This window comes from Penaeus chinensis, chromosome 3, assembly GCF_019202785.1.
Source record: "Penaeus chinensis breed Huanghai No. 1 chromosome 3, ASM1920278v2, whole genome shotgun sequence".
In the NCBI taxonomy this organism is placed as follows: Eukaryota; Metazoa; Arthropoda; class Malacostraca; order Decapoda; family Penaeidae; genus Penaeus; species Penaeus chinensis.
In genome coordinates, this window is record NC_061821.1 from 1564741 (window position 1) to 1577649 (window position 12909).

General features: G+C 34.5%; 2 protein-coding genes across 2 annotated transcripts in view; one reads left to right on the plus strand and one right to left on the minus strand.

Moving 5' to 3' along the window:
* The window catches only part of LOC125044936, an 18484-nt gene extending 15220 nt beyond the window's left edge, over positions 1 to 3264 (plus strand). The window contains exons 16-19 of the mRNA XM_047641900.1: positions 1 to 54; positions 388 to 512; positions 702 to 809; positions 999 to 3264. The exon at positions 1 to 54 is cut by the window's left edge and continues 473 nt beyond it. Coding sequence (XP_047497856.1) covers positions 1 to 54; positions 388 to 512; positions 702 to 809; positions 999 to 1117 — 406 coding nt within the window. The 3' untranslated portion in view covers positions 1118 to 3264. The remainder of the gene's footprint in view (positions 55 to 387; positions 513 to 701; positions 810 to 998) is intronic.
* A 2736-nt stretch (positions 3265 to 6000) lies between these two features.
* Positions 6001 to 12112, minus strand: LOC125043536 (syntaxin-16-like; the record flags this gene model as incomplete). Its single annotated transcript, XM_047639703.1, is given in 5 exon segments — positions 6001 to 8342; positions 8669 to 8813; positions 9858 to 9960; positions 10106 to 10262; positions 11867 to 12112. Coding segments are annotated over 5 exon segments (834 nt in total), but the record flags the coding sequence as incomplete, so codon positions are not given.
* Positions 12113 to 12909: the final 797 nt, after the last annotated feature.

Below are 12909 nucleotides of genomic sequence, written 5' to 3' on the forward strand. Positions count from 1 at the left end.
GCTTGGAGTTGAACACTACAAGTGTCGGTTTGCAAGGAATCATTTGACCTTTATGTAAGCTTTATTTTTGCATTTGTTCTGTTTCTAGTTGGGTTCATCATCTAAATTAATTACCTTGTTTCCCATGGTAAAAATAGTGCAGGTTCATTAAGTCTACGTGTGGAATGGTCTTTGAGAAGTAACTTGACTGCATTGTTTTTTTCATTTTGAACTTCTTTTATCATATATAAGGGTGTCCTACACTGTCATTGCTCCTAGAACTAATAGTGCTTAGGGGAAAAGTTATGTTAATAGCAAAATTAAGAACTTTGCATGTGAATAATATTCAATGTGTGCCTTTTTTTTTTCTGTAATTTTACTCTGCCTGTCTCTCTTTTTCTCATGCAGGACTGTTGTCAGAGATAAATTCTATGTTATTGAGGAGACTTTGGCAAATGAAATTGAAACAGATTCATGCTCTCTCAAATTAAAAGGCATGTCTGTTCATATTTACCTGACTAAGAAATCAAAATGTAAGTCCTTTATATTATGTTCTTTTGCTTTCAAAAGTTTTTCTTCTTTCTGTCGATCCAAAATGTTTTGTTCCTCTTGTTTTCGTCATAACCTAAATTCAGAATGATTAATAAATTATTACATGATTCAAGGAGATAGATGACGAAACCTGTGATTTTATACATTGCTGATGATGATTGTTTTTATAGGTACATGGCTCCACCTTTTTGCTGAGAAGGTGAAACGTCCATGGTTGAAGATGGCCTACCATGGCTCAAGCTTAGATGAGGAAAAGTCATCAGTTTCTGCTCTCAAAAGTAAGCTCAAGTGTGTTTATTTTTTCCTTAAATGTTTAGTGTTCTTACTATATTTCAAGTTTTTTTGTCATTTGTTAATTTCAAATTTATCACAAAATCATAATTGTGAATTATTAGTGAAATATATTACAAATTTTGCAAAATGTATATATAATATATACACATAACTAATTATTTTGTGTCTTGTAGAATCATGGACAGACTTGCAGATTTGTGAGAACAGCTATGGAGGATACCCAGCCGGCATGAGTGACAGTAGTTCAGAAGATAGTCAGTCAGATGAAGACATGGATGACTTAATCACTTGATTGACCAAGTGAGACCTGTTTGTTAATCATGTTGCATGCATTTATTATCCAGTTGATACAGTGGAATGACTGAATCTGCTTTGTTATTTAGGAATTGTCCAAAAACTTCAATGGGCATTATTGTATGAATTAGTGACCCTGATTACAGCTTCCTTTTGCTGGGTAGGCTTTGTGCTAAAGCAGATTTATAGATTCACCAAAAACATACTTAGTATGATTTATTACTTTCTGCTAGATTGGCTAGTCCTATAAACTTTGCACAACATCCAATATATTCTTCAATAACGTAAATGCACATGCTTCAATCTGTACACATATTTGTGTTCACAAACACTTTGTAGGCACATTCAATGGCAAAATATTATTAACAAGTTTTAAATGATTTAATGGTTAAAACAAATAAATGTGCTAGACATCAAGGTCATATAGCACTAAATAAATTTTAAAGATTACAGATGGTAAAAATCTGTACACTTACAGTATTCTTCAGAAACTTTACCTGTCCTGTAGTCTCAGAATGCTGTAGGGTTATCATTTAAAACTTTGGCATCAACTTCTTCTTCTTCTTCTTCTTCTTCTTCTTCTTCTTGCAATATCTAATCCCAGTGTTCTCCAAGTCTGGACAGTTATTTTAGCTGGCAAAGGCTTTTTGAAGCAGATATCACTCATTCTTCCATGGAATTCTTTTGAATCACTTGTTATGCAGTATTCCATGGGATTATTTAATTTTAACTCCTTAATTTAAGTATATTACTCAGAAGTTGTAATAATAAATTTGAATTGCAATATTGCAGTAGTGTTCTCATGATTAGCCCTTTCTTTTTTCAACATAAAAAAACAGTGTAATATAATTATCAGTCCTTTTTAAACATTAGTTCTGTAAATATTTTTACAGAGTTATGAATCAATATTTTCCATTCATCTAGAAAGATGGGAATTTGTTTCCTTCAGAATTACATGTTACAAAAAAAGCCAGTCATTTTTTTCAGTTGTTTTATCAGAGATAAGTTTTATTTCTCTGTATGTTTTTTGTTTAATAGATAATTGATATTGAAAATTGTACAATCAATTTTCAAGATAGTTTGTTATTTTTTTTAGTTTATAATAATAATAAAGTATTCTCAGAAAACAATCTTGACTTCATACAATCATTTACCTAAAGCATCAAGAAATAATCAGAGTACTGGGTTTTGAGCCAATTAACAGCATTGGAGCCATAAAAGAACTGCACACATCGGAAATCCAAAGACCAGTCATGGATGTGGTATACTAAATAATCTCATCTGTTTTTGAAATTCAAGCCCTAAATCTGTATTAAGAGGCTTGGACCATTAGTCATTTCAGGTGTTTTATGGCAAGTATTAGTAAACTTTTCCCTGCAGCCTCCAATTGAAGAATTTTAATATTTTGGAATCCATACAGTAATTGTTGTATATAGCAGTTAAAGTATGTGCTGGTATGACAGGCTGAATTCTAGTCTGTTGTACTTTATTCCCAATCATGCACATCAGTGAATCTTGTCATTTATCTATCTTCATATTGCAGGAAGATTTCAAAACTGTTGTCTCGCTTTCTAATAAGTAATAATGTCTATGTTGTTTTCTCTGCCATTTTTTGTGTTTTAGTAATTCACTGTGTGCATGGGTATTTCATAATGGATTCCTATATGTAAAGTACAAACAGTACATGCCAAGTGAGATGATAGATCCATTTATAATAGGCTGGTTAAATGCCAGCCACCAACTTCAGTGTCTATACCCAATCAGTTAGTCCTCTGTAAACACAGTTTCCTTAATTGGCCAAAGACCTGTTTTTGAAAAAAAAACAGGAAACCATAATACATAGAAATATTGTATTAAGTATTTGTTGTACCTGCAAAAACCTTGGCATACTGCAATTATTACTGCTAATGCATAGTAATACTAGTAAGTCTTAGATTCTTAGATTAGTTGCATTATCATTACATGTTACTCAAGTTCTAATAGGGATGGGAAAACTATCAAGAAAACTATCACATATCACCCTTAATATAATATGAAAAGGGTAAATAAGTTTATTGCTCTAAACTTAAAACCCAATTTCTTGCCCAACACATTCATGTGAATGTGTTGTGCACTTCCTATCACTCTTATTAAACTCTGACTGGAAACCACATGAACAATAATACAAGTGTTGGCTGACACTATAGATAATTGGGCTTAAAAACAGAGTAAGCCTCTCTAGATACCAAACATGTCTCAGTGTGTACTTATCTTTTAATTAGAAAAAAAAAAAAAAAATTATATATATATATATATATACATATATATATATATATATATATATATAATCCCTTGTTGATGTGGGGGGTTTCGGATACAGAGACTGGGGCTCAGTGTAGGGGATCACCCCTAACTTGGTCTTTGGCCATCACCTGAACTAATTTTGCATGTTCTTGCAGTTTGTATTGGTAGTGTGTCCTACCCCGTCCGAACATATCAACCCCTTCCCTGTCAATGTCAGAAATTTTAACGTTTTGGCCTCCCGGCCAAACACTGTTGCTCCACAGCCTGCTGCCCTCCTAGTCATGACCATTCAAATTGCTCTACTTAGTCATCCACATGAGCCAATTGTATTTTATAGGAGCTATCTTGCCTACAAACTCGAATCTGAGGTAGCAGATTAAAACCAGGCCTCACTTTACACGAGGCCAGACAAGAAGCACGACGACAGTTTTTTTTTTTTTTCTCTCTTTCTATAACCATTTGAAAACTGTACTACACTGTTCCCCTCCCATCTTCTCAAGAAGTCTCAGCATCTCTTCCCTCTGCTCTGAACCAACCTATCTCTACTACCTCTCTCCCCCAGCCAAATTCCCCTTCGTTAACTAGTCTATCTAAATTTGATTTCATTGGTTTCCCAACTCCTACCTCTCCTTTGACCATGGCTCCGACCACTGATATTGATACCCTCTCCTCAATGTTTGCTGACAGCTTGATCCATTCCGAATCATCCACCCAGAACACTGCACAGTCTTCTTCATTGTCTACCCCCACCACCCTTATTACAACTCTTCATCCTAATTGTCCTCCTCCTAACAGTACTGCCTCTCTCCATACCACCCATCTTCTCCCGCCCTTAGCCTTCTATTGCTTCCACCTCTGCAAACCTTTTGAGTACCATTTTTGGCCCAACCAAATGGAATTGATTCTACAGCCCCATACTCTGACTATACCCTTCTCTTCCAACAATATCTCCAAAAACAGGTAGGCAAAGATTCCTGTCACAGTTGGTCCAATCATTCACACATTGTCACAGTTATTTCCGAGTCCCATGCTCGTGCACTATCTACCCTGACTGACCTGAATGGTAAACATATTTCTGCCCAACCTCACTCCTCCCTTAATACTTGTACTGGAACTGTTTCTACCTCTCTGACAAACTGTCCTGTCTACAACAAGGACTGGTCAGACTGTGAAAACGACTTGCTCGCATGCCTTATCCACTATGATGCAGTGGCAGTCCAGTGTTACACTAGTGGCCTACACTAGAGGCCAACCTAAGTCCTACACCAATATTGCCGAGATTAGCTTCCATAAATGTGACCTCGCCTGTGAAGTTTGTATTAGTGGTGTGTCCTACCATGTCCAAACCTATCGACCCCTCCCTTGTCAATGTCAGAAATTTTAACGTTTTGGCCTCCCGGCCAAACACTGTTGCTCCACAGCCTGCTGCCCTCTATGTGCCCAACCTGGTCATGACTATTCAAATTGCTTTGCTCAGTCATCCACATGAGCCAATTGTATTCTATAGGAGCTGTCCTGCCTACAAGCTTGAATCTGTGGTAGGAGTTCTCAGATTCAAATTAGGCCTCACTCTACATGAGGCCAGACAAGCACACCAACAAGATTTTTCTCTTTCTACCTATTCCAAAACTGTACTTTGTTCTGCTCCGCTCCCATGGTCTCAAGAAATGTCAGCATCTCCCCCAGTATATCTTCCCTCTGCCCTGAACCAACCTTCCTCTACTCATCCCTCTCCCAGTCAAATTTGTTTTCCAGTCTAAATCCAGATATTCCAGTGTCTACCACTTCCCCAGTGCCTACCCCTCCTCCTTCTCACTCGACCTATCACACCAGACAAATTAAATGTTCCTTTGGATTCTTCTCCTACTTTTACAACTGTTGTTTCTTACCGTATTACCCTTTAATTGTTTCATAATAACTCTTGCAGTTTTCCTCATACAGTGTTACTCTCCCTTCCTCAGACACATACTCTCCATTTGATCTGATTTCCCTATACCTTTAACCTGATCCCCTATAACAGATCCCCACAGTATTCCATTTGCTCCCCCTCTATACCCTTTTCATTACCATTCTATCCTTCAGCATTTTACTACCTTTGACATCTAAATGATCTTATCCTGATCATTAACTCATTTCCACCCTTTTTGCCATAATACTTGTCTGTCTTTAATGCTTACATGACCTTTGATGTTTAATACATTTCTTCAAACCATTATCCACTGATAAAAAACAATTATGATATGCCTCATTAGTTACATTTCTTTTTACTATTCCACAAATCCCATAATCCCTTGCTCGTCGTTGCCGTGGGGGGCTGAGGAGGCGGAGACTGAGGCCCATGGAAGGGAATCACTCTTACCTTGGACTTCAGCACTCACCTCAACTACTTTTGCATGGGCTTTACTTTTCCTTCTCTTCTTCATCCCTTCTGTCCACTTCAATTAATAAATAAATATTCCACAAATGTATGTAAACTATCTTTGTTGACTACTATCATGACCCCAGGGTTTTCTAACAAGTGGTAGGACGAGAGCATCAAAGAGAAATAAGTTATTTGTGAACAGAATGTAACTTTTTGGCAGCATAGGAAATCAGTTGTTAAATAAAGATTTTATTATCTTTCACTTATAAAGCATCTGAAATTGACAGATTTAACAATTTGCAATACATAGGATACAGTATTGTTTCTTTCAGTACAAATTCACATACACACCACAAAGAGCTATAGCTACATCATTTTAACTAGCTTCAGTCAATATATTTTAAGAACATTACATTTACAGAACAAGATTGAATAAAGCTTTGTGTGAACATGTATATATAAATATATCATCAATATAGTACATTTTTTAGCATATTGTTAATGATCCAAACTCATAAGAGTACTGCATATTACTCGAGTGATTCAGCAAGTTACCACAGTCATTTAATATATACTTGTGTGACAGAGAAGCAAGAAAGAACCTATTTTAATAATTATATCAACACATGTGGCCTGCAATTACCACAATAATAGTGTTGTAAAATTGACTGACTTAGCGCATTAAAGCTAAAATGCTGCAAGACAATGCTTCCATTAACACAGTATATTATAAGCATGGACAACATTTTCAGAAAATGTATGGCCAAATCCAACATCCACTTAATGTAATAACATAATTCACATTTCCCTTCCATAGTATCGAAAGTTTATACTGTACTGCAAGTGTTTCTATAAATTGAAATCTTGAATATTTGGCTATTCATATGATATTGTTTCCCAGGCCACTGCAATAGCAAGATATTTATACAGCTTTTACACTCTCAAGGACATGTTACACTTCCATCCAATGACACAGACTAAATTCTGATAGTATTCACAAATAAGCATAAGCACAATCCACTGCTGCCAGTTATGATACATACTTAAGTGCCATATTCAGTGTAATTTTAGTAAATTGATTGTATTTCCACATATACGGCTCCACAAGTGCTTAGACACCAAGGAGTCAATTACTATTTTACCTGTCTCACCTGATGACCATTTTCCTTGATTTTCAAAATATTTTACATTTTATATTGATATTAGTATTGTTAATAACATCATTATAATTATAAGTTAATAACAGTAGTAACAGTACTGATATTTATAATATTAGACAAGAGCATTTTTCCAAAACCCTCAAGGAAAAGGGAAACTAGGGCAGGTCACTTTAACCTACTAATTAACTCCTTGGCGTTGGGCATCTGTAGAGAGTCATTTAGGTGTAAATAAAATTCACAAAACAAAACTACAGGTTTCTGGCGGCAATGGGTTATGTTATGACTTGTGCCTGTCTTAAATAGATAAAAAATATGTAAACATGCTGGTACATGTTTGGCCAAAAAAAAAATTACTTCTTTGCTAAAGACTTTAATAATGACTTATTTTTACAAAGAATGAAAACCAGTAATGAATTAAAATGTATCTAATTATTAATATAATGAATCCGAAGATTCATCCTAAAACTGATCGTACCTGAATCATACCAACCCACTTATGTCTGATATATTGATACCCAAGCAATATGCAACAAAGTACTGTGATCACATATTGTTCAAACATAATATTCTGTAAACTTTTGGTAAGATAATCTCTGTAACCTTCAAATTTCCATAAAGTCACAGAAGAAAAAAGAAAAAAAAGAGTGTTTAGCAAAATGTCCAACACCAAAAGGTATTTGGCTATATGGTGAATTTCATGCACCATAGAATAATTTTAAAAATCAGTACATTGGAAAAGACATCATCCTGCCTAAAGACAATATTAATTGTGCTGTTTAAAAAATTAAGCAGTACTACAGGTCACAACATTAACCATATACCATGTACATTTCACCAAGATGTGTGTTTACATGCCTGTCCAACTAAATGCCAACCAAAAAGATTCTCATATAGCCCTTATACTGGCCCCTTGTAAGATTAACGGAATATTAAGTTACTTAATAAGTTTTTGGTATTCATATACTCTTAAACCAAAAAATGCTCTTCCTTGCATCAAATTTCTTCCATAAGGTACATTTCAGATATAAAGCCTAACCTCTCTTAATCCTTGTAAGGTAACTTCCTGAAATAATTAGACACCATTATCTGCATAATGCAAAATACCTTCATAGCTCTATAAATTGTATCACCTTTAGTAGAACACAATACTGTACTGGAAAAATAGAATATCCTACATTATTTCTAGTATCAATAATTTATTTGACAGATATAAGTTATACAATACATTATCACTGTTAAGTTTTGACAAGTACCAAAATAATAATCAGAACAATGATTGTGCCTGAAAGCCCTAAAATGCACTTCATGTTGCGGTTCTTACGCTGATAATTTTCTGCTTTCTTTAGCTGCTTGGCACCATCTTCGACTTTGAGAGCAGCATGCTCTACATTAAAGTCTATTCTATCCAAAATTGTTCCCTGTATAGAGAGAGAATAAATCACTTTCAAGAAAAAAGTATTAATATAATGAGATAATCAATCCCACAACATACATTGCCTGTCAGCCACTCCCCACATGCTCTCATATTCTGTGACATGGTATTCTCTCTATATCTAAGCCAGAAATATTAACAGTGAGAAACAATTCCCTGGTTTAATGATGAGCAAAGTAATATGTGGAAGTTTTACACAATACAACAGATATGTGAAATATGACGAGATAAGACACTCCTATTACTTGGAGGATATATTCTTAGAGTAACTGGAAGTACAAAATGTAGTTAAAAAAAAAATATCATAGTTACCTGGTCGGAAACTAACTGTGCAACGTCCCGGAAGAGTTGATTCAGTTGGACTGTAGACTGTAATATATGCTGAACTGTCCGATCCCGATCCTGAACTGTATGAGTGTTGTCAGCCAGAAACATGAGTTGCTCTTGTGTCCATGCCCTGAAGAACACAGTCATAATAATATGATAATCATAGTATACATAAAGATTTTCTTGCTAGCTGTCTTGACTTTACTGGATGGTTAGCCTCCATAAATTACATTGTATTTATTTGTTACTGATTCATTCCTTACACAACAGATCTCACTCATCTGAATACAGAAGTCTTAACTTATATTTCACATTTCCCAAACTAAAGTAATTAGCATATGATCTAAACAAACTAATAAATCTATGGCTGTGTTTAATGCACAAAAATACATTATTTTGCAATCACACTATCCATCGAGAACTAAAGGTAAATAAAAGTAATCTTCAGACACCAAAAGTTTTTGCAAAATTTTAGTTATAGATATTGCTTCCTCCATCAAAAGCATGCTATTCAAACAAATATTAGTGTCAATAAACCTGATTATTTCCAAGTCCAAAGTAAATGATTTAATAAAATGGAGCATATAGAACTGTTACATCACATTATATGTATCTGTAAGTCAGCTCCTTTAACCAGTGCCGATGGGCATGATGTGTATGTATGTACTATGCCCACTGTGAGTTACTTGTTTGATTATTTTTACACATAGATGGCTACACTTGTACCAAGTCACCAATGAGCCAGTTACAAGTACTGCCTGTCTCGTCCGTTTACCCTTTTCTTTGAATTACGAAAATATTTTACATTTTCTTATTTTGCTGTTACTAATGTTTATAACATTATAGTAATTATAATGTTTATATTAAAAATAACACCATCAATATTCAAAGCACTAGTAAAAAATATATTTTTCTCGCCAATTCAAATCAGGTAAGGTCACAAAGTCTACTAATTGACTCCTTTGTGGCTAAGCACTAGCAAAGCCATCTATGTGCAGAGACATTTCACAAAAAATATAGAAAATGAGCACAGCATTTTCCCAATTTTTATTCATTTTCCTCAGCAGCATTGGGTTAAGCCTTATCCATACCTCTGTTTACCTCCTAAAACATAAATCCAGAATCTACGAATCAAAACTTAATCCAGTGGAAACACAAGCACATATTTACTTACTGGTGTTTAGAATTGGATCCATCTTCAAAAGTTCCATAATCATTGTCATAATCACCTCCTCCCTCATGTACAAAGGAACTTGTCTTTTTTATGTTGTTCATGGCTGCAGAAAGTCAGATAAAAAGGTTTACATGTGTACTTGTACATGCATGATTATGTGCATATGTAAAGGTCTTGTTTAAATATTACATACCCTATCAATATACAGCTAATTTCAACATAATGATAATTAACACAGCATATCTTACAACTCGTAAAGGCTGAGCAGGTTGTCATGAACTCATTCTTTACTTCCTGAAGTGCAAACCCAAGTGCCCGAACAACATTCTTGTTTAAGGTTTCTTCTCGACCTCTGGCAGCTGCATGTTTTATCTGGATCATCAACATCTGGCATCTCTCAAGGGTCTGCAGACATTATATAAGACTTTGAATTAACTTTAAGATCCCAAAAGTTAAAAACAATATATGATTTGATGAATAAAAAGAAAAATCTTTACTTTCACAAAATTATCACTACCAGTACAAATATACAAATAATGGTATTACTATTTTTTGCTGGCTTCTCTATGCAAATCAAGCATAATACTGCAATTAATTCAAAGCACAAGATCCCAGTTTTAACAAGCTATAAAACTGCCCAACACATCAAATTTATATCAAATGATGAAAACAATTGCAAAAACACTTCTCTGTCTTGCATTTTTGAAAGCTTTACATGAAAAATTAACTACCCTTCAATTAATTACAGTCCCCCTAACAATTCTGGTGCTCAAAGCTTAACCTGGAGCATTTACAATTATCAAGACAGTCATATATGAACAAAAATCCTCTTTTTTTTGTTTTTTTCCATATTGTATGCTTTTTCTATTATTGCCAATTCTTGAAGTCACTCTAAATTTACTAGTCTGTAGCTCTTTTTATACAATGTTCATAACACATTTTATAAGAATAATTTCAGCTCATAATCACAGTGCACAAAAAGTATGCTGGAATCTGAAAAGAATTGGGAGACAATGAAGAAACCCCTTTTCAACAATGTTATGGCAAATGCTGAACTGCTCCATGCTATTATCATAAATCACCCATCAGCAAATCAAGGACTAGGAAGCATTTTGTGTGTAACATCAACACTGAATTCCACAGCTAATCATGCAAAGCTCAATGCTCAGTAATTCTAGCAATATTTTTGTCTCCTCACATGAAGTCTAGATACGTTATTTAATGAAGATCGAGTTTATGTGTAAATAACCTTCTGTTTGACTTAGAAATATACGTATATCTTGTTGAGAAATTACTATCGTCCTGTTATCTACTCACTGCATCTATAAGCCCTCCTTTCACTAGGTATGATTTACTTCTAACAGTGTAAAAGCTGACTAATGGAATGCAATCACTACAGACTGGAATGATAATAGTATCATACTTTCTGATAAGTCAACAGCCATAAATGAAAAGAAAAAGTAACCCTTCACCCCCCCCCCCCCCCTAAAGTAACAGCTGGTATGAAATATAAATATCTCTATATCAAAGATTTTACTATTACCTTGAATTATTTTAAGACAGAGCCATAACTATCTCCACTGAAGAAAAAAAAATTAAAAAAGATGAGAATAATTATTAGAACAGAGGACTACCTCAACTAAAATTCTGCTACAAAATCTATTTCCATACTATCTACTGTCATATTTCCTGTCTACTGCCGACATCTATTGAGATACCACAAGGACACTAAGGCAACTGGAGGATCATTTGCTCAAATTTTCTATAATGCAAATACAATAGCAATTCCATAATGGCAGAGAAATTAAAATTGCATGATAATCTTCACAATGTGAAAGACACTTTAAGTAAACCTATATCTTCTTGTTTGGGCTCAAATCTGAAATACTTATGGAATATTAAGCAGATTATATGCCAATACCATATAAAGACCACTAGATACTTAATTGCGAACCAAGAAATAGATTATAAGAAATTATAAAAATCATCACATAATCAGAGTAACTGACCCTTCTGATCTCATTGTTGTGTGCAGTTAGTTGGCGTTCCTCTTCAGCGTTGTCATCCAGTGATGGTCGACGTACTAAATTACTCTGAAGTGCTGCTACACGCTTCGTCTTTTCTCGCAGTGTGACGATGTTGTACTGGACCTCTTCCACCATCCCTGCCCAGTCTGGCAGATGACCATCACTAAGCCCGCCTACTCCGTTCTCTACCTCTTCACTCACAACCAACGCATCCTCATCAGAATAAATCTGCAAAATAAAAAATAATGCACTTTCACAATGCAACTACTGCCTTGAGTATTTGATATATCCAACTGATCTTAGTTAATCTATCGATGATCTTGATTAATCTAGAACTAAGCCCCCCAAAAATATAGTTTGCTAATTATGGAGTCACCAGGAACTGCACACAAGGTAACAAGGTAACAAGGTTATCAAACTTCTTTTCCTCTTGCTTATTACCAAGAATTAAATGTATAAAAGTTGTGATAAACTTATAAATACTATATCAAATATCGGTTTCATGAATTCCTCATCTCGTATTCAAAAATGTTTAACTGACCAGCTAATTAAAACCAAATTTGATTTCATCTGATTACAGTCTGCTGATACATAAATGATAGATATATATAGCAAAATGCACAATTATAGTTCTAAATTGTAATGCCATTTTCTAAAAAAAAAAAAAAAAAAAAAAAAAAAAAAAAAAAAAAAAAAAAAAAAACATTTACCCTGTATCTTAAAAATGATTAGAATTATGAAATCTCATTATATAGCCATTTACTGGGTACTGAAATCAAGAGACATTTCAGGATCACTATAACCACTTTTGAGAAATCGCAAATTAGCTGCACTAACAAAACTATGTAAAAATTATGTTAAGCTTTTAGTTCTATTTTCATCCATAATTTCCAATGAGTTTATAATCCTTGGACAAACAAACAAACAATTAAAACATACACATGTATACAAATCTGCAAGTTGAGAGAGAGAGAGACAGAAAAAGAGATGGGGGGGGAGGGGGGAGGGGGGAGGGGGGAGGGGGG